Consider the following 26,406-nt stretch of genomic DNA (forward strand, 5'->3'; position numbering starts at 1 on the left):
CTCTTAACCTCCCTTTTAAATATCTTACCCCTTTTGTGTTTCTTATCCCTTTTTCGTGACTTAGTACTTATTTAGCGTATGTTATCCCCCCTTTTGCCCCTGTGTATGTCTAACACCCACCTTAGTGTATCTTATTCACCCTTTTGTGTGTCTCTTGTAAACCCCCTTGTGTGTCTTTTACTTCCCCAACCTCTCTTTGTCTCTTTTTCTCTCCCCAGCCCCTTGGTGTCTCTTCCCCTCCCCCCCCCAGTCGCTTTGTGGTCTTTTACCATCCTCTCCCCAGCTTACCTCCATTTTGTAGCGTGGCCTCACGGATTGTGGTCTGTCATACTGGTCAGAGAATTAATAACATCCTCTACCGCCTTCCATGAGGCCATGCTACATGGAGTGACTGGCAGTATGGGGGAGCACTTTGTGTGATATGAGTGATAGGAGGATGGTTGAGAACGATGGGAAGATGGTGAGAATTCAAAGTGAATTTTAACTGAATTCCAGATGTAAGGCCAGAGTAGCTGAACACATAGCTGAATTAGAGAATTTTTTCATGTCAATTATTTTGAACCTAAATTTTAAATTCACTTGGAATTCACCTTGGATTCTCACTAATAACAGTAATACTAGTAAATAATTGCATTTATCAAAATATTTTTGCAGAGTTAAACTTATTGAGAGCAATAGCTGATATGCTAAATACAGAGAAAAATTTTATATAATTTTAGTTGTGTCTTGTATGTGCCCCTATAAGCTACATCAAGACCGAAGACGATAAGAGATAAATAAATGATAGAACAATAGAAAGATAGACAGACAGATAGATAGAGATTTGAACTTATAGTTTGTATGAATTCAAATTGTTTAGTTGATTAAGGAAACTTGCTGTTGCAATCTATATTCTTTCCTGTGCAGTTTTTCAGCTATATATGAATATTCAGCTTGTTTAGAAATATACAATGTCAATGAGTCTCTGCAAGAGGATTGTAGCAAAAAAACACTCACCTTTCTAGGTAATGGGTTCCCAAGCATATCGAAAGGAGAATTAGACAAAGCCTTTTAAACTGTATTAACCAATTAAACCACTTGGTGGTGTCTTGCTACACACTGTGTGATAAAGACGTGATGCTAAACTAGTCCTAAACTGCCTTTAGTTGAAAAAAAGACACAGGTTATTTATGGCAAGGATAGGGAGGGTGCATCAGTTAAAATTTTCGGGTTAAAAAAATTTGAGGATACCACAGGAGCAGGTGAGGGTTTAATGAACAGCGTTAAGTAGGATCTGGTGATGTGACAGCACTTCTGTCCACCATGTTGCTTTTAATTGGAATGCCATACAACATGTTCAGATTCTGATGCTACTGAAACCTATTAGTAATATTATTAAACAAGTATTTTTTTTCTAAAATATGCAAATGTCCCATGATCCCCTACGTGAATGTGCAAGTACACATAGTGTATCAATGGAAGATAATCCAAGATGGATCCTCACTGGTTTGTGCAATTGGAATAAATGTTTTGTTTAACTTCCCTACGCTACACTTTTCATCACCAGTGACCTCTTTATCTGTGCTTATTGCTGAGAGTTAAAAGAGAACTCTTTCCCCCAACAAAATAGTTACCAAGAATAAGACAGTCACTTATTTGGCTTTGGAACAATCAGGACCACCCGAAGACCACTTTAACAAAGCAGAAATTGGGACTTACAACCCTCGTCTCACTATAGTGAGGTTGTACAGTTATTCAGAATTTTACTTCAATAAATTATTTCTCCAGTGCCATACGAGTAATATCTACGTGACTTGCACATTTCCTTGATTATAGATCACATGTGTTAAATGGTAAAATATTTAGCATTTGTTTGATTAATATATTAATAAAGTTACTTTAAGAGATGTGGAGCTATGTAAAGACACGCGGGGGGAACTTGACTGTTAAAATAATCAAAAAGAGCAGTAACTCCAATGTGAATGTTAAGAAATGACAGTAAATATACAGTATGCAACTAGCGGAGCCTTGCAAATAATTTATTAGTCAAACAAGTAGACATTAAACTCATCCTTCTGACACAGAGAGCATCAAATTGATGTCTCATGGAATTCTTCTGCACTTTATTGCTATTGAGAGACGAGGAATTATTAAGCAACATACAGAGATGTGATTTATCCAGACTGCACAGGTTTAGAGTAAGTCACTAAACTGGGAATGGTGTAGAATTGACAAAGGTATTTGTGAATTCCAGGCCAAAAAAGCCAAACTGGAATGAGCTGCTTTGCAGATTTTTCTATTTTTTCTATTCTGACCTAAAATTTAGCATTTCCTTTGCCAATTTTTACAGCTCTGAGTTTAGTTGATAACTTCAAGCAAAACTTGATGCTCACTGATACATGTAGCAATGGAATTTTTTTTTTAATGCTTTGTGTGTCGCAAATGTACTTATTTTGTAATCCTCATTTGGTAATTTAAGATCCAACACTCTAACGGTCATTTTGTAATAATAACCAGCCTAGCATTCTATTAATGTGACTCTGAGTTATATATTTTTTCCTCTTTTAAAAAACAATTATTATATATTTTCTTCTCTATTTCTAATTTTAGGGCCTAAATTGAGGTCAGGTTTTCACAAAAACTGTAATGGGCGTGGGAAGTTTGTGCCCAGATTAGGAGGCTGCCAGTGCGATGATGGATGGGAAGGACCAGACTGCTCTACGAAAAGCTGCCCCGACAACTGTGGTGGGAATGGCAAATGCGTTGATGGTGTTTGCCAGTGTTCAGAGGGTTACACGGGCACTGATTGCAGTGAAAAGCTATGCATCCCTGCCTGTGAGTTTGGAACATGCGTCGATGGTATCTGCGTATGTGAAAAGGGATACACCGGCGTAAGCTGCGGAGAGAAATTATGCATCCCTGCCTGTGAGTTTGGAACATGTGTAGATGGTATCTGCGTATGTGAAAAGGGTTACACCGGCGTAAGCTGCGGAGAGAAATTATGCATCCCTGACTGTGAGTTTGGAACATGTGTAGATGGTATCTGCGTATGTGAAAAGGGTTACACCGGCGTAAGCTGCGGAGAGAAATTATGCATCCCTGACTGTGAGTTTGGAACATGTGTAGATGGTATCTGCGTATGTGAAAAGGGTTACACCGGCGTAAGCTGCGGAGAGAAATTATGCATCCCTGACTGTGAGTTTGGAACATGCGTTGATGGTATCTGCGTATGTGAAAAGGGATACACCGGCGTAAGCTGCAGAGAAAAATTATGCATCCCTGACTGTGGTAGGTTTGGAAAATGCGTTGATGGTATCTGCGTATGTGCAAAGGGATACACCGGCATAAACTGCAAAGAGAAATTATGCATCCCTGACTGTGGTAGGTTTGGAAAATGCATTGATGGCACATGCAAGTGCTCAGAAGGTTATACTGGTCCAGTGTGCAGAAAGAAAAAATGCCCTGTTGACTGTGGAGAGCATGGGAGATGCGTAGACGGAGTCTGCCAGTGTTCCCAGGGATATACCGGCACTGCCTGCAAGGAGAAGAAATGTGCCGTTGACTGCCGTCCCAATGGGCGCTGTGTCGATGGAACCTGTGTTTGTAATGAGGGCTTCATTGGAGACAGCTGTTCCATAGGTGAGAAACAAGACAAATGATATACCTCTATAGATAAAGTATAGTGTCATTTCACCACTGTATGAAGCTTACCTACGTATACCAACATTCTGAAAATTACTACAGTTTTGTAGCTATGTCATGTATGAGGCTCTGTTCAGATTTGGGTGTTACAAAAACCAGGACATAAGGGGTTATTGATTTAAACCTAAGTTTTACCGAGTAGAAATTTATAAACTTATTTTAAGTATTAATATTTTATATCGGTGACAGATTTATGTACAGTTTTTTATTATAGAGGGCTAAAGATCTATCTTTATTTAACATTGTTTATTTGAAAAATATATAGCATTAACAACTTTCTTCTTTTTTGTGTTCATATTTCAGACATTGCTGGTCTCTGTAGCGGAAATGGTAGATATATAATAGCCACCGGAACCTGTGAGTGTGATGATGGCTGGGAAGGGCCTGACTGTTCCGAGAGGAGTTGTCCAAATGGCTGTGCCAACAATGGGGTATGTGTTGATGGAGTTTGTCAATGTGCCAGCGGCTTCACTGGCCCAGACTGCAGTGAAGAAGTATGCCCACTTGACTGTGGAGAGAACGGAAAATGCGTTGGGGGCTTTTGCCAGTGTGCAGTAGGATACACTGGTCCATCATGCAGAGAAGTTGACTGTGTCATCAGCTGTGGAGAAAATGGGCGCTGTGATGGTGGTCAGTGCTTCTGCGAAGAAGGATTTTATGGCGAAGCTTGTTCTGAATGTACGTAGCATGTTAACATCAAGATACATAATGTGTAATCCATTTGGTAAAACTCATGCTCTCATATTTACTTTTATATTAGTGTAATTTCTCTTTGTGTAGCATTGTTGTCACCTAAGCAGGCCACAAGTCACCTATGAGTAACCTAAGCAGATAGACAAGGCCCCAAAGAGCTGGGCCCGAGGGCCATCTTCATTGTTAGTCAGACTGAGGACAAACTTCAGAAATGGACCTCTTCACCAGTTCCACAAAGTACATGACTATTATTTTTAAATGCAGTAAGACATATAGAAATGTTGTTTAAAAATCAAATGTCTGTCCTCAAACATTATAAAAAAATGACAAAGATACTCAATAGGCAGCCATTCAAAAATATGTTACATGCATGCTGTAAAATATATTATAATGCATGAAAGGAAATGTAACTGCAAAATTAACAATAATATAACTTCAGACACTATGGCAGAAACAATGAAAAAACTTATTGAAAATGCCAAGTTTCACCTCCTGTTCTCTGCAAAATAGATATATGGATGGGATTTTGGTCTCCTATGCCTTACCATCATCCTTCTCTACAACCTTTAGTGGTCAACAGTGACTTCTATGGGAAACTGTAGATTCACTTAAAAAACTTAAAATGTTGACTTTAAAAAAAGTCAGGTTTCACTTAAGCACCCCTAGACCTAAACGTACCTTACCTTAACCCTGAACTCTACCCCTCCCCCAGCCCCCAATGTAACCTGAGTCCTTATGACATTGTGTAGAACACATAACCAACACTCCTATAAATGCAGCAAAGACTTGAGGATTCAGGTTCAACAAAATCGCAACTCGTCCTACTTTTGGTCTTTTGATGATTCAAAGAAATACCCAAACTACCGCCATATGACTGAATTATCAAACAAACTAAATGAGGACTGAACAAGACTTTTTGTCTGTTTCCTGGTTCTTAGTTCTGTCTTTGGCACCAAAAATAGAATAAGATGAGTGATGGAAAAAGAAAAAGATGATTGATGGCTAGAAGACAGCCAGTAAACGTTTATTTTATTCACAGATCAAGTGGGAAGTGACCAATAAAGGGAACAAAAGGAGTGTCAGTAAAAAAATTTTAAAAAAAATAAATAAAAAAATCTATACATTTATACATTATATTTAAAAAAATTCCAATATAGAAATATAGATTTTTTTAGTGCACTGACACAGCCTGCATGATTTTTTTTTCTAATTCTCAATCAGATGTTAACTTGTTTTAGAAGTTTATATCTCCTGCTCTATATTGAACTTTAATCACACACACACAGGAGGCTCTTGCATGGTCTAGAAGTCTATTAGCAGAGCAGATAGAGCAGAGATAATACATTCTTAATTAAACAGAATATGCAGTAAAGGAAGTTCAAACTTTTGCTCTTCCTTTGCAGGAAATGTTTGGCAGGCTGTGTGAGTCACATGCACAGAGGTGTGACTAGTGCTGTATAAACAAAATTATTTAACTCATAAATGTCAGAAAACTGAGCAGTGAAACTGCAAGGACATGATCTATACACCAAAACTGCTTCATTAAGCTAAAGTTGTTTTTGGTGCCTATAGTGTTCCTTTAATGTATTGCATATTGTATAAGGTATTGCATATACATGATTCCTTCAAACTGATTACACATATGAGATACACTGTAATTCTATGCATTGTTTAATACCATTCACATTGGTATAGTATATCGGTATTTGAAGTGTGCATTACTTTCCACAAACAGTGATTTGTTCTGCTTTCTAGTGATGGCTGCAGAGAGCTTACGCCTTGTCAGCACAACAGAGGATTCACTGAGCATTGCATGGGACCTGTTGCTGGACATCGATTACTATATTCTTACTTACTTTCCATTTGGTGAAGAACAACTGAAAAAGCAACAACAAGTGTCTGAAAACCAAGATAGTTACCGGATCATGGGTCTAAACCCTGGCACCTTGTACCAAATTATATTATACCAAATCAAGAATCGGGTGACGAGTGACCCAGCTGAACTCCAAGGCAGAACTGGTAAGGAAGAGGTAGCAAGAGTTGAACCAGCACATGTTTTTTTTTTCTGTTTTTTTTTTTACTTATGCCCCTTGTATCTTGCGCCAGACCTTAATATCAGGGTGCCACCATCTTGTCCATAAGTTTGCTCTTCCGATGGGATTCTCTTGACTGGCGGATTGTGGGTACAGTAGCTTAGCAACTGAAATGGAACTTTGCTTTAGCTCTACCCATTAAACAATCCCAAATAAAGGTGCGCTGTGTCTTTAAGACCAAAATCTTATAAGTGCCAAAAGTGCAATATGTGATAAAGTGCAAAAATATTTGAAAGTGCACTTAGAATATTGAACAAATTTATACATACATATATGCGTCCTCTCCAATAGTAATGAACATATGAAAGGGAGAGATAAAAAACAATAATAGTGTAAATCTATTTAAAAGCGTATAATTACGGTGTGATAAGAAAATTTTCACTCACAAAGATAGAGCAGTAAAAGCCTGCTCTAGCTGTATCAGCTTCTTCAAATATTTCCTTTAAGGAAAATGACAGCACGGACAAACGATTCTTTTCATGGATATTTAATGCCCAACTTAGCACAGGTACTCCACCTTCCTCTGCAAACAGTGTACAGTCAGACGGAATAGCTTTCGTTTACTTTGGGGTGTCGACAAGTCCCTTAGTAATCCGCCGCTGTTTTTTCACCGCTGTTGCTGGGTCCAACTTCCGGGAGGAGGGGCTTCCAATCGTGCGTAACACGTGGTGCGTAATTTGCGTGATGACGCGTTTCGCCGTACTCACGGCTTCATCAGATCTGTCCGTTCACGTCCTCTTTCGTCTTATATACACACCCTCATGAGTGTGTTCAGCTGATTGGCATTTTAACAAGTCTTTATTCTGAGCACACAAACCCTTCTTGACAATATATACTTCTTAAATACATAAGAGTATATATTTATATTTAGAAAATCAACTTTATTTCACATATAAATCTTTTTAAAAACTATTTATATCAAAGTCCATTAGTATAATATCAATATAGTATAATAAACTAACTACATAAAAATACATTTAACATTTAAAGCGACAGTATAAAATTTATGAAATTTATGAAAACTGCAAAAAAGGAGGAATAATTATACCTTAGGAGTTCTATCATAATGCAATTAATGAAAAACATATCAAAACATTACATATTAACTGTATGAAATATAAAAGATAAAAATATGTTCATATATAATAATACATCTCTGAAAAACTGTCTAAAATTTATTTTATAAAAAGAATATCCATAAATATAATGTCTCTAAAGAAAAATTCTATATAAATATTAATACATATTTTCTGAAAAATTAAGAATTTTATTCTTACATATTTTATTCATCTAGAAGCCTACAATATTATTATTTTAACCTAAAAAATTAAACAAATTGTTTAATTTTTTAGGTTAAAATAATAATATTGTAGGCTTCTAGATGAATAAAATATGTAAGAATAAAATTCTTAATTTTTCAGAAAATATGTATTAATATTTATATAGAATTTTTCTTTAGAGATATTATATTTATGGATATTCTTTTTATAAAATAAATTTTAGACAGTTTTTCAGAGATGTATTATATATGAACATATTTTTATCTTTTATATTTCATACAGTTAATATGTAATGTTTTGATATGTTTTTCATTAATTGCATTATGATAGAACTCCTAAGGTATAATTATTCCTCCTTTTTTGCAGTTTTCATAAATTTCATAAATTTTATACTGTCGCTTTAAATGTTAAATGTATTTTTATGTAGTTAGTTTATTATACTATATTGATATTATACTAATGGACTTTGATATAAATAGTTTTTAAAAAGATTTATATGTGAAATAAAGTTGATTTTCTAAATATAAATATATACTCTTATGTATTTAAGAAGTATATATTGTCAAGAAGGGTTTGTGTGCTCAGAATAAAGACTTGTTAAAATGCCAATCAGCTGAACACACTCATGAGGGTGTGTATATAAGACGAAAGAGGACGTGAACGGACAGATCTGATGAAGCCGTGAGTACGGCGAAACGCGTCATCACGCAAATTACGCACCACGTGTTACGCACGATTGGAAGCCCCTCCTCCCGGAAGTTGGACCCAGCAACAGCGGTGAAAAAACAGCGGCGGATTACTAAGGGACTTGTCGACACCCCAAAGTAAACGAAAGCTATTCCGTCTGACTGCACACTGTTTGCAGAGGAAGGTGGAGCACCTGTGCTAAGTTGGGCATTAAATATCCATGAAAAGAATCGTTTGTCCGTGCTGTCATTTTCCTTAAAGGAAATATTTGAAGAAGCTGATACAGCTAGAGCAGGCTTTTACTGCTCTATCTTTGTGAGTGAAAATTTTCTTATCACACCGTAATTATACGCTTTTAAATAGATTTACACTATTATTGTTTTTTATCTCTCCCTTTCATATGTTCATTACTATTGGAGAGGACGCATATATGTATGTATGAATTTGTTCAATATTCTAAGTGCACTTTCAAATATTTTTGCACTTTATCACATATTGCACTTTTGGCACTTATAAGATTTTGGTCTTAAAGACACAGCGCACCTTTATTTGGGATTGTTTATATTGTAAGAGTGTTGTGTTGGAGCTTTACACTTGTTTAGGTGCAGCTTTTTCTATATTCTTTTAATATTGATATTTAAGACTATTTTTACCAGCGCCCATTTTTACTTGTTTTTGGTGTATTTAGCTCTACCCATTGTCAAAGATTATACATGCCATGAGAACGGATAACTAAAAAACTGTCAATAAAAAAAAAAAAAAAAAAAAAAAAGGAAAAAATGGATATGAAAGTGTAGAGATGTATATTTATAAAAAAAGTGAACCATCGTCAATCTTGTGGCAGACATATATTACCAAACACGTTTTATTGGCCCCCTGCAAATTAATTCGACCAACAAGTTTTTGAAAATATATATTTTTTTACTATTATTGCCCAGTAACATCTGCCTAACAACTGCCATAGGCAAAAACTATTTTCTTTAACTCTAAATGGGTGACTCCTTGTCCTTTGTACAGTCCTGTTAATAAACAGGTTACAAGAAAGCTGTTTTTACTGACCATGTTTATATTTGTGTAACTTTATCATATTTCCTCTAAGATACCTAAATGTATACTTATATTTTCTGACCTGCATACTTTGTGGATCCTAGTAGTTATACCTAGCCATCAACATAAGTTACCACACTGCAGTCAAAAAAGTTATTTTTGAGCTTTAATAAGGTACCTCTGTAATATGCTTTTTGTTGTCTAACATGAATGAAGGGAGACTTTTTTTATGTGCAAAAAGTTAAATACTAAAATAATTGTCGAAAAAACAAAAACAAAATAAATCATAAGATGAAGAACGGGAAATGCAATGTGGCAGGTTTAATACTACTACTACTAATAATAATAATATTAATAGAGATAAAGATGACGTTGATTTATAAACTGCACAAAATTCACAGTACTAATGCGTATTCTTGAAAATGTAAATCTTGTAATTTGTGGCAAATCACAAGGAGAAATTGTGCCTAAATTCTAAATTCCCTAAATTCTCCAAATAACACAGGGCCACTTCAGAACTGCCTTCAATTAGCCAAGAAACTCTGTCCTCTAAGAGGTGAAAAAAAGTCAAACTATCCTCAAGAATTGCTCAGTAATAACATCATGAATAATTCCTGAACTAGTCCTGAATTACATAAAAATGCAAAAAAAATGCAAAACTGCTTAAGCATCCATCACAAAGATTTTAAAGAAAACCCCAAAAAACTGAATAAATAAAATGAAATTACGTTTGTCCAGACTCCTTACTAATGAGATGCATGTGGAATGGCAACCCCCCAATTCCTTTACCCAATGGACTACAGTTTGACAGTTGATAGAATGTGTCCTGTCCTTCCACCAGGCAGTTTTGTTTTTATTAACTCTCACTTTGGAGTTTCTGGTGTGATGGAATGGAAAGGCCCATTGCCTTGCATCTTCTTATAAAACATTATCTGATGCAGAGAAGGATTAAGATCCCACCGGGCTCTAGGCAGCTTACTCATTTGGACCTCCCATTCACATAGGGATGGTTAATAGAGCCAAGCAAATTCATGTTTTTGAGGCCCCAGTATAACCCACTGGGCCCTACTCAGCCATCTAGGGTAGCCTTATGATTAACCCTGATATGATCTGGGGGCTCACACCTTCTTTCTAATTGTACATCCCTATGTTCTATTGTATGTGTTCTATTGTCTAAAAGGAAAAAAAACATACCCATAAAAAATTATGTATTATTATGATATAATGATATTTAATTAACTGAAAGATTACAGCTGTTTGCATTAGGGCGCTGATGCAGTCTGTGAACAAGTCCTATTTATGTTTTTGGTTTGCAGATGACGCATCCTTGGGAACTCTGTGGGTGACGGAAGAATACGAAGATGCCCTGGAGATTGAGTGGGAAAATCCAAGTAATAAAGTGGATTATTTTAAAGTCATGTATAAAGCTAGGTCAGGCGGAGCAGAGACAGCAGTGATGGTACCACAGTCCGATGATGCCAAGACGAGATACACCATCTCAGGTATGGTTATGGAAGGGAAACGTTACCGATGTGATGTAGCTTGCATGCCAGTGAGAGTATCAATGTTCTAACCAGATAATATCAACTAGTTTTACTTGTGTATGTGATCCATGTATCATCCATGTGGCAAATAACGTTCTCTCGGGGTTGACTAATTTCTGCCTCTAATTATAGTTTGTTTGGCTGTTTCCCACATACCTCCCAACTGTATGGTATGTGGCAGATAGTACTGATTTGGAACCCCTGTCCTTATCTTCTGAGGTCTCTCTAAAAACTGAATTTTAGTGAATTGAAAGAAAAAAAGGGTCTAAAACAAAGTCTAACAAAGCTAAGTGGTGACTATAGCTGATTCAGAGAATCAGTTATTGTAGCCTAAATTTAGCAATTTGGATTTTCAGTTCAGTACATTGTGAACCCTTGGTTGACTGACTTGTTAGGCTCACACTCCCCCGAGTATCCTGAGTGACGAGCGTGGTATCAAAGGCAAACATTTGCTCAAACCCTACCCCCTCCTTCACCCATTTTACACTTGTTCCCATGGACCTCAAATAGCCACTGGAAAACGTTCTGTGACATGTGGACCACAGTCAGACCAGAGTTTAACCAACATTGTCCAAAGGGTTGAACTGGTACAGTTTGTCTTTATTGTCTCTTTCTAACATTTCAGAGCAAGTTTAGTCAAACAGCCTGAGACCTCAGGCCCTTATTTTCATTCTGGGCAATTAGATTAATAAAGTGATGAAATCATGATGAATAAATAGCACGCTAAACAGCAAATTATTAAAACTGCACATCTGGGAGCACTTTGACTACTGTAATGTATACGTAGAATTCAATTTTACGATGCGAATGTTTCTCAGGAGATCGTTCTTGACTTCTGTTTGATCTTTACCAATACTAGTAAATATATATTGAAAATCATATTTTATTGACTACTAAGTACTAGATGTAAAGTCTTTCTTCTCTCATGACTTCTGACATGAGCAATATTTCATGGCTTCTGTTAATACCTGAGGTTGTTGAATGCTTACATGTCGTGTAACTCAAATAAACTAAAGCCACATGTTAGCAAGTTGCTTTCTGTTTCCACATCTTGTACAGGTTTTTCATGTTTTCCTGGGGCGCAGGGTAACAGTGGAGCTGCTGGCATTCAGTTTAATATTCACGAGCAGCAGATAATAGGCAGGAATTTCAAAAAAATAAAAACAATGCCCGTTTTCTTTTTTTTTTTTTTTTAAATATGTTGACAAGACATCTTTGTTAAATATTTTATAGGGTCTGTTGGAACGTTAATGAAGTACCCAGGGTCTGATAGTGGAGGGCACAGTCTTCTGTAATATAAGCACAGTAACTGTGGGGATTAGTGCTCTTAACCCCTTAAGGACCAAACTTCTGGAATAAAAGGGAATCATGACATGTCACACATGTCATGTGTCCTTAAGGGGTTAAATACCGAACTACACTGAACTGCCAGAGACATTTTTTTTAAAATTGAAAATTAAATAACCAAGGTGTGACTATAGCTAAACTGAATACATTTCACTCGTGAGCTGTGCATTAAATCTGCAATTCAGTTTTGATTCATCTCATATGATGTTTAATGAAAAAAACCTCACGATGATAGAGGCCATACTAGTGCTATACACAGGTTCTGCTAGTAAAACTGCAGGGTGTTCTGTTATCTGAGTGCAGTACACAGGTTTCATATGTGGAACTACAATGTGTTCTGTTATGCTAGTGCAGTATACAGGTTCCGCTAATAGAACTGCAGGGTGTTCTGTTATCCTAGTGCAGTACACAGGTTTCATAAGTGGAACTACAATGTATTCTGTTATCCTAGTGCAGTATACAGGTTCTGCTAGTGGAATACAGGGTGTTCTGTTATACTGGCATGGCACACAGTTTCTGCTAGAAAAATACAGTTTTCCATTATACTAGCATGGCACGCAGGGTTTGCTAGTGGAATACAGGGTGTTCTGTTATCCGAGCGCAGTATACAGGTTTTGCTAGAAGAATACAGTGTTCTGCTATACTAACATGGCACACAGGTTCTGCTAGTGGAATACAGGGTGTTCTGTTATACTAGCATGGCACACAGGTTCTGCTAGAGGAATACAGGGTGTTATGTTATATTAGCGCAGTACACAGGTTCTGCTACAGGAACACAGGGTGCTCTGTTAGATTAGTGCAGTACACAGGTCCTGCTAGTGGAATGCAGGGTGTTCTGTTATACTAGCATAGTACACAGGTTCTGCTAGTGGAATTCAGGGTGTTCTGATATACTAGCGCAGTACACAGGTGAAAAACCTTTAAATGCATAAACTTGGTATATCGTGCCAAATAACATTAAATGCATAAACTTGGTATATCGTGCCAAATAACATTAAATGCATAAACTTGGTATATCGTGCCAAATAACATTAAATGCATAAACCTGGTATATCGTGCCAAATAACATTAAATGCATAAACCTGGTATATCGTGCCAAATAACTTTAAATGCATAAACCTGGTATATCGTGCCAAATAACATTAAATGCATAAACTTAGTATATCGTGCCAAATAACATTAAATAAATAAACTTGGTATATCGTGCCAAATAACATTAAATGCATAAACCTGGTATATCGTGCCAAATAACATTAAATGCATAAACTTGGTATATCATGCCAAATAACATTAAATGCATAAACTTGGTATATCGTGCCAAATAACATTAAATGCATAAACTTGGTATATCGTGCCAAATAACATTAAATGCGTAAACCTGGTATATCGTGCCAAATAACATTAAATGCATAAACTTGGTATATCGTGCCAAATAACATTAAATGCATAAACTTGGTATATCGTGCCAAATAACATTAAATGCATAAACTTGGTATATCATGCCAAATAACATTAAATGCGTAAACCTGGTATATCGTGCCAAATAACATTAAATGCATAAACTTGGTATATCGTGCCACTGTCTTACTGCTATACTAGTTCCAGTCAGAGCTGGGAACGGTCACTGAGGATAATCAAAGTTGCTTTGAAGTATCTGAATAATCTGGCCCACATGAAGGCTAATGAATCGATGATGAGGTTGTTGATGTTGCTCCCTGTACACAAGGAGGTCTTTGAAGTTCAATTAGTACAGTACATATACGAATAGCTACCTTATTTGATAGCAGTAGCTTCTCTGAAGTAATACTAGATAATTACTACTTGGCTGCACTTCATCTAAATCGTGGCCAGCTGAAAATTACAGTAAGTAAAGGGGATAAGGTTTATAGGAGCATTACTGACGACTTGACAGACCTTTCCATAAAATATGTTGCCAAGAGTAAAATGGTTATGTAATAATATGTAAAGGAAAAATCCACAAACAAATTAAAATAACTTAAGCTTAACTTCAGGAAGGAGTTTCTAGTTTTTCAAATAATAACTACAATCTTGTATCATTCCACAGCAATTGAAGCACCAGATGTTGCTTAACTTTGTCCCATACGCATAATTAAATAAACATAGACAATAAAAATAAGCATTACATTTAATTTGCAAATTCTCCTGCAACCCTCATTTTTTCCTATACATCTAATTCCTGCAAATACATAGGTTGCTATATAGTCCTATAGTCTTGTTGGAACTCATCCATTACAACCTTGGAAACCATGGGGCCTCCTGACAACTGCAACATCTTGAAAATATCCCATCAGACAGACGACTGCAGATATATATATAAGTAAACAAGGCGCGTGTTTGTTTGTTTTTGTTTAATTTGAATTCATTTTTCCTAGTTAAATATTTAATTATTTTTTTCTTGTTATTTTGGTGACGGTGTCCCTTTAATGAATCTAATGGTAGCCAAGTTTTTAGCATACCATTCTATATTTATGACACTAAGGGAGCATTTTTTAGTTTTGTTAAAGGAACACTAAAGCACTTTAGTTGGCTGTTTTATGTCCTTTTGTCCTTTTTTCATATTGCAAAAAGTTTGTCCTTTTTTCATATTGCAAAAAGTTTGTCCTTTTTTCATATTGCAAAAAGTGCAGATTTTAAAAGAGATTGGCACTTTCATAATTTAGTCGTGTTACACCCTCCGCCAGTCTGACAACTGGTCCTGTTACTTCCTGGTAGTTTAGTTCAATGGATGGGCATCTGTGATTGGCTGAGAGTGTCAGCTGACTGATTTTAGCCTATCAGAACTCAGGACTATCAGAACCATTGTCAGTATGAATTGGTATGACTACAAGGAACTACAAGGAAGTGTGTAATCTCTGCCTTTGACACACCTCCATTAGGGGCCAGACTTTGGGTGGCCGGGACCCTTATTTAGTGTTAAACTGCTCGAAAATGGTTTAACACTGAATGGAGTGTCAGTGGACTTAAGGCACTATAACCAATTCATAGAGATTACATGGTTATAGGGACTACAGTGTCCCTTTACATTTCAGAGTGTGAAATGGGGTGAGAGAGAGTGAAGGAGGGTGACAGAGTGTGGAGGGGGCTGACAAAGCATGGAGGGGGGTGACAGAGTGTGAAAGGGTGTGACAGGTGGCTGAGGGAGGGATGGGGTGACACAGTTATGGGGTGACAGATGTCAGAGTGGGGGGGGTGACTGGTGGCAGAGTGAGGGAGTGACAGGGGGCTGATGGAGGGGGTGACAGATGTCAGTGTCAGAGAGGGAGGGTGTGACAGGGGGCAGAGTTAGGAAAGGAGGGGGTGACATGGGGTGGAGTGAGGGGGTGACAGGTGGCTGAGGGAGGCGGTGACAGGTGGCAGTGTCATCGAGGTGGTGTTAGGTGTCAGTGTCAGGGAGGGAGAGGGTGACATGGGGCAGAGTGAGGGAAGGAGGGGGTGACAGGTGGCAGTGTCAGGGAGGGAGAGGGTGACAGGGGGCAGAGTGAGGGAAGGAGGGGTAGCAGGGGGCTGAGTAAGGGTGTGACAGGGTGCTTAATGAAGGGGTGACAGAGGGCAGAGTGAGGGGGTGACAAGGGCCAGAGTGAGGGTGTGACAGGGGGCTTAGTGAGGGGGTGACAGAGGGCAGAGTAAGGGGGTGACAAGGGCCAGAGTGGGGGATGACAAGTGTCAATGTCAGGGAGGGAAGGGGTGGCAGTGTGATTAAAGGGGGGTAATAGTAATACAGTGTCCTGGCTCCCTGGTGGTCCGGTGGGCTTCCTATCCGGTCTGCAGCTCCGCCGGGTGTGAGCTGCAGACCACATGATAGGAGTCTCACGATCTCCAGAAGTCAGAGTGTTGCCGTGGTAACCTGCGGCAATGCTCTAAATGGCTGGGGATCGCAAGACACTTCAGTCTGCAACTCACACCCGACGGAGCTGCAGACTGAAGGCTGGCTTTCTGGGCAGACTGGATGGGCCTTGCACCTGGCGGCATTTAGGGCAAGCTGCCAATCTTCCTCCTGATGTCAGGTCCTCGGTCAGCCAGCGCGAGGCCTTAGGCGCCCGCCTACTTAGAGAGCCGCCTCTGCAGTTATCCATTCATTGTGGCTTCAATTAGAAATGTTTACAAACTTGAATGGACACATAATTGTATGTCTACGCAATTTGTCCAACATTAAACAAGAAGAAAAGGCAAACCAACTAAGCAAACACAAAAGTATTTTTTTTTCTTTTTATGCTACAGATAAATGAGAAAATCCCTGGAACTGGAAGATATATCAAATTAATTTATTTATTACAAACATATCTAGCTGCAAAACGTTTTTCATTTTTTTTGTACATTTTCTAAAGTAAATACATTCAACTAAAAAGTCATCTGATTAATGAGTTGCTCATTTTCTTAGTACGCTTTTTTTTTTTTTTTAGCTAAATCTCTCTCCAGAAACACAATGCAAGATTTGAAATATATTTGTATTAATAAAAAAGGAAGTTTTTTTCCTAAGATTATTTTATAGCTTTTCATTTTATTCTTTTAAGACTATCTAGAGAGATTTTAATTTGAATGCTCAGTTTGCTGCACTGCTTTGTACAACGATAACATGTTATTAGGAACACTGGATTTACAGAGATAGATAGCCATGCTCAAAAACTAACTCCTATTATTTAAATGTTGAAATTTGCATTGTTGTGTAGTGCAATTATGGTATCATGTTAACCAGTAGAGTCGATAAAGAACTTTTGTGAACAAAAACCGAATGATATGAATGAGATAATTAATTTTATTGATTAACTGAGAGGGTACTAACTAAACACCTAGGGACACCGAGGCACCATTACCACTTTATCTCATAGACGTGATTATGGAACGTAGAGCCCCCTTGTGCTGGATAACTGTTCACTGCTTAACTGTTTTTAAATGGTTTAATAGTGAATGGGGTCCTAAGCACCCACAGCCTGACCCACATCTGCTGCCTGCTTCTGCCTTAGCCTGACTAGCGAAGCAAGACAATGATTGGTTGAAAGCAATAGCTAAGACCTCTCAGTCTATCCCAGAGATCTATCTTTTGTTTGAGTTGGTATGGCCATAGTGAAGTGTCATCTTCATTTTCACCATACATCCAGTGGGGGCAGGGCAGAGGGTAGCTGGAGACCCTCGTACAGTGTTTAGCTGTTCCAAAATGGTTTAGTACTGATCCATGAACCAGCACCAGAGGTCTCCAGGAACCCCAACCACTCCCTTAATATTTATTTATTTATTTCCTTTCCCTTCTCCCCAATCTCAAAATCTAGATATAACTGTCCAAAATGTGTTACAGTCCGTATAAAAATCTGTAGACGTTAGATTAAATGCACTACAAGGTCAGTGAAAAAATAAATACGGCAAGTAAGTTCAGCATTCCACCATCGTCAAGTGTCCTCTTAAATGCATGTTATTTCCATCTGTAATGTTGGAAAAACTCAGAGATATGTACGTTTATTTTCTCCTTGCAAGCATGTTGGTGTAGTATTTTAGGTTTCTCAAATGAGATTTATCTATGCAAAATAGATGCTGTTCTTGAGGGTAGTTCTAAATGTTGAGACATTATAATATTTTCCATGGGGATCGTTCCTTTTTTACCACTTTGCTCCAGAATAGCACTTGCTTTCCCTTGATAAATTATTATTATTATCGCCATTTATATAGCGCCAACAGATTCCGTAGCGCTTTACAATATTAGGAGAGGGGGTATTTAACTATAAATAGGACAATTACAATGAAACTTACAGGAACGATAGGTTGAAGAGGGCCCTGCTCAAACGAGCTTACAGTCTATAGCCATCAAATAAGGTGGGAGTGAAGCAGAGCTGGAGGAGAGAGTAAAGTGCTGCTCCCCATAGTGTATAGGCTTGTTAATTACATCAATATGCAACTTTAAATCCTAAACCTTTTGGTAAATTTTGGATTGCATTATTTGAATAAATTCTCTGTGTTGAATAGCAGTGTTTCTGTTATTCCGTATTGGTTCTGGAAAAATAACAAAAATGTAGACAGATATCAGTTGACAATGAAATACGACTCCAATTAACAATTCTTGTGTTTGTAGTTTGCCGGCATGTTTAATGCTAAAATTTTACGTCATTAATTTAATTACATATTGTTTCAATTTTGGAATTCAATTGTATCCCCCACCCCACAGATCTGATCCCAAGCACCACATACGACATTAAACTCCAATCTGTGAGAGGGCTGGTCGAAGGAAAAGCTTCCTCTGCTGTTGGCGTTACAGGTATCAAAATAAATAGTGTTTTCCACTATGTGTTGTATAAACATCTGATGCAAAGTGAATGTGAGTCAGACATACTAAGTTCTGATACACAATTGCCACACCACCTCCACTCTAAGAGTGGTAACTAACCTGATTCCATGACAACAAAGGTCTGAGCCTTTAAATGCTCTTTGCTCACAATTTTGTCAAGTAATCTATGAATGCTTAGACTTTGTATGAAAATGAACCGTGTTGGAGAATTATATCATCTTTGATATTTTGGTCAGAATTGTGTAATTTGTCAATTCACCACCTTTGACTGTTTAATGGATAAACCCACTGATTCTTGCTGCACGTGTATTGTACATGGTCTAAAGAACAGACCATGTCACAAAACAGTGGACTGTGTGGTATAGCTTTTGTTAAAGAACAGCTCAGATCATCTTGTGTTTATGGAACAGAGAATGAAAGGCTTGTGATTGTAGGGTCTCATTCTGGTGTGGGAGGGGTCCTCTGAGGGACACAAAGTAAAAAGTGTGTAACATTTTATTTTACATTTTTTTTAAATGTATTGTTTTGACAGTATTGTTAATGCAAAGTCTTTATAATACACATTTTGAACAGACAATGCCTTTAAGAATTTACACTCCAAGATTATAATTTGCAGATTTGAAATATTTAATTCTTACATTGAAAAAAAAAAAAAAACAACCATCAAAGATTAGCATAGATAATATGGAATTAGTACGCATCTGAAATAATAAATAAATGGAAACATAGCAGTTACTAGATTGATTGACTAACACTGTTTGCACACAACATTCCAAATGAAAGATCTGTTTGTATTAGCTGCAGACATCGACTGAAATCATGCAGGTATGGATAGAGTCAGCTAAAATAGTGGCAGGGTTATTTACAAAGCTGGTATGTGTTGGAAATTGGTTAGAAAACTGCAATTTATGACATCAAAATTATACCAGTTGGACATTTAAAAAAATAAAAATAAAATTCTGCTTGTTTGGAATACATTTGCAATCATATGATCTAAACTCAGAAAGGTGTATAGATATATTTACAAGATGCCAAAATACCAGAGTATTGCAGTATGCAATGATACCTTTTTTATTGGACTTACAAAATATCTATGGGTACCCATCAATGTGGAAAGTGCCGATATGTGTTCCTCTATAGTGTTATAACTCAGACCCTTTCTAGGCCTGATTGAAGAGTAATTCCAACCTCTATTCTTGAGACCAACAGACAAATGCATGCCAAGTTTTGTAATATGTAAAGTATTTATAGGACTGCAAGAGGATCGTAATGACTGTCTAAGGCAGGGGTAGGCAACCTTTTAGCAGCACTGTGCCGATATAGGATTGTGATGTCCCGCAGCGTGCCGGTCCTATTTTTTTTATAAATCGAGATGTGTATGCTGCCGTATTCTGCTTGTGTTATTTTTACTGTAATTGCTTTGTATCGTTGTATTTGTGCGTATATATGCAGGGCTGTCTTTAATAATGACTGGACCCTGGGCAAAGCATTTGCTTAGGGCCCCCTGGACCCTGTCCCCCCTTCCCAGGCATGCAATCACGTCCTCCACCTCAACACAGTGGCGGACCTAAAGTAGAGAGGTGCAAGAATTCTTGGCTGTCTCCCTGTTGCACGGGTGATTAGAAGGTAGATCCCCATCTGTCGTGCAACTCCAGAAATGCACTGACAGCTGGGGCTCTACCATTTACTCATGTTTGCAGGTCTGTATTTAGCACTAAGCAGTTTTTGTGTGTTTTTGTGGAATATGTTTGTATGTGGTGTTGGCCTGATTGCAAGCACGCACACACACATACAGATATACTGACACACACACAGACATGCTGTCATACAAATATACTGACACACACAGATATACTGACACACACACAAACATACTGGCACACAAGACATGCTGACACACAAACATACAGATATGACACACACACAAACATACTGACACACACACACTGACAGGCATACTGACACAGACATACACTTTAAAACCCACCCTCCAGTTTCCTACCTTTCCTGCTGGTGGCTGAAGTTGTTGGGAGTTGGGGTCTAGAGCTCTTGGCCAGCCCCCCTCCAATCTGCCTACTCTTCTTTCCTGCGCGCTCCTCTCTTGGGAGGAAGTGATGCGTGGCCGTCACTTCCTCCCAGCCTGCTGCCGAAAAGCAAGGGGCCCGCTCGCGCTGTTAAAGCACCTCAGCGTGTGACCGGGTCCCTGCTGACAGAAGGCCAGCGGGTGGTCCTTTGTGCATGGGCCACCCGGTGGGCCTCCTTAGTGTGCAGATTACCAGCCAGAGGGTTAGAAATAGTTGAGGCCAGCAGGGCTCACGGTGCAGCTGCCCAGTTTGCCCCGCGTTAAAGAAGGCCCTGCGTATACGAGCTATTATATTGTTTATGTTCATGAGTAGTTGATGGTATTGTGTATGATACATAGATATGAATGTAAACTGTGCATGGGTGCTGCTTGTGGAATTGTGTGTGTGTGTGGATGGATATGTCAAAGTGTTTGGGGTATTGCATGTGGGGTTGTGTGCATGTATGTGGATTGTTAGTGGTGTTTCGTTTGTGCGGATTGTATGTTTGAGTGTGGGCTGTCCGTATTATTTGTATGAGGGGAGGGTTATACTGCATGTCTGTGTATATCTAGCTGTGTGGGTGGCTTCCCTGGGTTCCAGTGGGGACCAGGCCGGCCAGGTACATGTTTAAGGACAGCAGCTGCAACAGCAACTGCAAGCTGCTCTACTACAGTGTGGCTTCCTATTCACAAGTGCTGGGAGGAAGTGATCTGAGATCACTACCTCTACGTGCTGCAATGCATAAATTGAGGATTGTCCTTCACCACCTTTTCGGATTAGCAGATATCTGAAGTTTTACTGGGACTCCTGATAGGGCAGAGCCTGTTTGGCTCTAGCAGCCTTGAGTGCCGTGCAAAGACACCTCGAGTGCCGTGAATGGCACTAGTGCCGTAGGTTGCCTACCCCTGGTCTAAGGGATGCCTATACTTATAAAGACTCCCGCATCAACACCAGAGCTTGAGGATTTTGGTAATAGGTCTGGACATACTGGAATTTCCCTTGGAGTTTCCAGATTCATCTTACTCATCATAGGAATTTAGAGTCGACGTGGCCTTCCACTGTCTTCTTTTGAATTACCTTTAGGAAAGTTGAAAACAGGTAAAATATGTACATCAGACTGAAATTCCAAATTTGAGTCAGAGTATCCTGACCTTGAGCATTCTGGTCCTAAAATCTAGAGAAATGCTTCTGGACCTGGTAGTTCTGAGAAATGCCCATCAGATCTACATAGGGTATCAGTCAAATCTGAGTCAACCCTGAGGATACGTCAGGACATAGTTGCCATTCCATCTTGTCCACAGTTACTCGGCTCAGGTAATCAGCCATTGTATTCTGAGCCCCTGTTTGTTCTGTGCCCTGATCATGGGCTGTAATTCCCTGATCCATAAGTGGCTATGTGACCCACCTTGGCGATTGATATGGGATACAGTTGCATTGATATTTAAGCAAATTTGGATCCACTTGTTTTTCAGCAACCATCTGAAGTGAAGAAGAGCCCTGAAAATTACTCAGAATTGCGTAGAATTGGATGGTAATCTTGTTCCTTCCCTTATGCACAGACCTTGTGTAACGTGGTCCAGACAATGCGCATCCAATCCTTAAAAACTGAAATCTGAGCTTATAATTGAGGTTCTGTTCACTGTAAATCCAGAGTTATATTCTCTCTTTTCAGATACAAGGTAAGGTGTAACTCCACTGAAGGTGACATCGTCAGTGGCTGGCTCTAATTTATCTTTCTCTTGTTGAACTGAGATGGGAAGGACCTTTGAGGAATCCTGAGATGCCATTGAGCCCATCTGACAAGTCTGATGGTGGAAGCCAGGATTCATAGTAGTTGCATATACTTTTTTGCTGATACCAAGCGAAAATGAAGAAACTGGAAGAGAAAACTTCTACAATCTGTGGAACTGTTCCTGAGTTAGGGAAAAAACAGTATATATAATTTTCTACCCAGAAATGTCATCCTCTGACCTAGCTTGAGACTATTTTTATTGATATTTATCAAACAGCCAAACTTCAGGAGTTCTGAAAGAACTATATTCTTCTGTGCGCCTGCCTTCTGTGGGTCTGAGGCTACCAGAAGTAGGTCATCCAGATAAGGGAACCAGGTGGTGTTCTGGACTCAATATCACTATAAGCACATATAAGGTTCTTGGGGCTGCAGTGAAGCCAAATGGTAAGGCACTAAATTGGAAGTTCTCTTCTGAAAGAATGCTGAAGATCTAGGGCTATTGGAATATGACAGTAAGCATCCTTGAGATATATAGAGATAAGGAAATTGTCCTTCCAAATTGCTGTGGATATGGATCTGATTGACTCCACCCTGAAGACTCTGACATTCAGCCTTTTATTGGTCCTTATTAGGTCCAGTATAGGCTTCCATGGGCCTTTCCTTTTAGCACCAGAGGAGAGGCGAATATTATCCTTGGCACCGCTCTTGTTATGGGACCTAAGAAATCACCTCTTCGTCCAGAAGGTTTCTTACATATTCCTTCAGTGCTATACCTTTTGATTCATCTGTCAGAATTCTCTTGTTGGTATAGATACTGTGTCTGAAAAAAACTCCAGTCTATATCCATCTGGACTATGGATGCCACCCAAGTCTCCAGAATATGACGAACCCAAGTATATCTGATCAGAAAAAATAAGGCTCCTAGTACTTGAGGACAGACACACGTTCAAAATGAGCAAAATGAGTGCTTCATAGCTCTATTAGAACCTTGAAAGGCAGGTTGACCAACTGTCACGAGTTACCTCTGGAGCATTCCCTGCAGGGTCAGTAACTCCATGTATCTCAGAAATGCTGGTCACTGTACGTTCAGTGCATGGAAAGTGGGCATCGCTGCCGCGATGTGATGTGGAAGTCATTCTGTTCAATCTGCAGGGCTCGTCATTGAAGTGGATGGCCCTCCAGCCGGCACAAATGGGGTGATGTTAGGTGTCGGGACGACTTGTTTATCGATGCCTAGGGTGGCAAGAAAGTACGGGCCTTCTGCTATCAAGTGGAGCTTGTACACTGTCCCGTCTTTTATGACAGGAAGGGCTCTTGGCATTCCCCAGTGGTAAGGGATTTTTTTATCCAGTAGGGTGCATGTAATAGGACGTATCAATTTTCTCCACATCATGGTGATTCTGGACAGGTCTGCATAGAATACCAAGGAGTGTTACTCAAAGTCCAGGTGAGTTACGGACCGCCGCCTAGACGGACATTTTATCCAGGTGTGTTACGAATTGTACGATAAGTTCCCTTGGAGCCTGATATGTTTGCTGGAATTGGGTACGGATTCTGTAGCAATTGTCAATGAGGAGGCTTTTGGCCTGCTTGTGTGGCAATAGGTGTTGGAAGAGACGCCTCAGGAACAGCAGTATCTCTGTCTGATCCACCATTTTGGAGATTCCCTGGATTGTAATATTCTTGCATCTACTGTGATCTTCCTCATCTCCCAGCTTTTGTGCCAGAGCTGAGTTTAAGCTTGTCGTTTCTGTTCCTTGCTGGTCGAGGCCTGAGCGGCTTTGAGGTCTATCACCTCTTCCTCTGTGGCCTTGATTCGTCCTGTCAGGGTATGTATTTCTACCCTCAGGATGGTGACATCTGCCTGGAACATCTTTCGTAAGTCGCGCAGGAGCGCTGTCGCTCTTGGTAGCTGGGGTTTGATCTTCCTTATCTGAGGCCTCCAGCTTGAGAAATGGCATCCAGAGTGTCCAGTGTGTCCAGAGAGGGTTCCTCCTCGGAGGATGATTCCTCTACTGATGGATCCGCCATCTTGGATTTTGCACGCAGTAGGCACCCATACAGGTAATCCCGATATTTCGGGATCCGGAGTTTGGTAATTGTTTGTTTTTCTTTGCCCGCTTCACCATTGAGGTGTTTTGAGAATAAGATGCTTTTGTGCACTATGATAACGGTTTTGTCAGTGTTAATTAGCTCGTTTGGAACTTCAGCTAGGCACGTCTGCTCAGTTAGCTGGTCAGCTCCGCACCCCCTGGCTATATGTCTTTCTACTGATTAACTTATCCCAGGATAATGTAACAGCAGTGCAAAGAATATGTTATTTAGCATTATTCCAAAGGCTGGTTAGGCAGAATTTCAAGTATCAGGTAGATATAGCTGACTCCAGCAGCAACATTTAGTGGATCAACTGTATGACTGCTAGATTACCACAGTATTCGTTGCCCTGAAATGGCTTCTACTCCACACCTCCCCAACTCAGAACCACACACAGCGTGACGCATATAAAGAATTTTCTGTATGGTCATACAATGTAAAATGCCGACACAAACAACCACAAAGGGTTTGAGGTTGAATATGAGCAAAAGCAAAAGTATGCTCAGTAAATAATAGCTGTTGAGTAAGCATGCAAAGAGCGTGAAACACATTCAGCATGTATGTGGTTATAATTTCTTTTATTCTGAATTTTAAGAAGATTATTTAATATACATCCCACAGTGTGTGGCTCTGACTTGAGGAGTTTAGAAACCACTTATAGTCCATTGGTGCTGTGGGAATCTAAAATACAAATAGAGGGGTTGATCCACTAAATGTTGCTATTAAATGGAAACTACACAAGAAATACATTGTCTGGTTTCAAGGCACCGACAAGGTAATATCCATTTGTTGTGTGTCTTGCTATTGGCCTTTTGAGCAGTGTTTATCTATATTGTTTTTACTGATCTCTGGCCATTTGGCGTATACATACTTACAGCAATTGTGTTGATCTTGGCGAACTTTGTTTGTATATTTATATTGTAACTGAATACTCATACTCATAATATTATCTTCAGGTATTGATGGGCCCAAAAATTTAAGGACCACAAATGTGGGCGAGGATACAGCCAGCCTCTCCTGGGAACGCAGCCAGGCCGATATAGACAGGTACATTCTCAGTTACACATCACTAGATGGCGCCACTGAAGAGGTAGCCGTAGACAAATCAAAGGATTCCACCGTCGTAAGCAACCTTATCCCAGGCATGGAATATATCTTCGAACTCTGGGCAGTCAAGGGCAACAAACGCAGTAAGAGAACCAGTGTCACAGCCACAACAGGTGAGATATTACTAGTACATAGTGTGTTCCATTCTGTCTTATGTTAATACGTACTCAATCAAGAGAGATCAAAACATGGATCAACTAATGTGCTTTTAATAGAAAAATATATCTAATATAAAAGGTAACACCAATAAGTTACCGAAAAAATAATACAGAGACAGCGAGACAGAGAACAAAAGTTTGAGGGAGTTGTCTGGCATCTCTCGCTCCTATTTAGCAAATCACACTCTTTATACATCAACACATGCCTAATATAAGCCTTGAGCACTTATACGCAACTATTGCTCAGTTTATATAATATATAAATCCATAGCTAGGTAGCCAATAACTGGGTAAATAGATGGACAGACAGACAGACAGACAAGTAGATAGATAGATAGCGTTTAAAAAAAAAAAAAAAACTAATTTTTTAGATCATATGATATGTGTGTAGAATGATCACATTTTCAAGTCTCAGAATTTTTTTGGAGGAAATGTAATCATTAATTGATAATGGGGCACTAAACTGTCTTAACACACAAATAGCCACCCTTAGACACAGACAGTACTTAGACACAGACACAGAGATCTCCCTTCTGTTGTACACTCCCCAGAGACAGTCAACTGTCGTCATACACGGACAACCAACAT

General features: G+C 39.0%; 1 protein-coding gene across 1 annotated transcript in view; it reads left to right on the forward strand.

Moving 5' to 3' along the window:
- The first annotated feature begins 436 nt into the window (after positions 1 to 436).
- The window catches only part of LOC134569133 (tenascin-N-like), a 48,498-nt gene continuing 22,528 nt past the window's right edge, over positions 437 to 26,406 (forward strand). Inside the window, exons 1-7 of the mRNA XM_063428041.1 lie at positions 437 to 473; positions 2,590 to 3,618; positions 3,985 to 4,359; positions 6,130 to 6,393; positions 10,798 to 10,983; positions 18,545 to 18,634; positions 25,510 to 25,773. Of these exons, the coding sequence (XP_063284111.1) occupies positions 437 to 473; positions 2,590 to 3,618; positions 3,985 to 4,359; positions 6,130 to 6,393; positions 10,798 to 10,983; positions 18,545 to 18,634; positions 25,510 to 25,773 (2,245 nt within the window). The remainder of the gene's footprint in view (positions 474 to 2,589; positions 3,619 to 3,984; positions 4,360 to 6,129; positions 6,394 to 10,797; positions 10,984 to 18,544; positions 18,635 to 25,509; positions 25,774 to 26,406) is intronic.

This window comes from Pelobates fuscus, chromosome 7 (genome assembly GCF_036172605.1).
Source record: "Pelobates fuscus isolate aPelFus1 chromosome 7, aPelFus1.pri, whole genome shotgun sequence".
In the NCBI taxonomy this organism is placed as follows: Eukaryota; Metazoa; Chordata; class Amphibia; order Anura; family Pelobatidae; genus Pelobates; species Pelobates fuscus.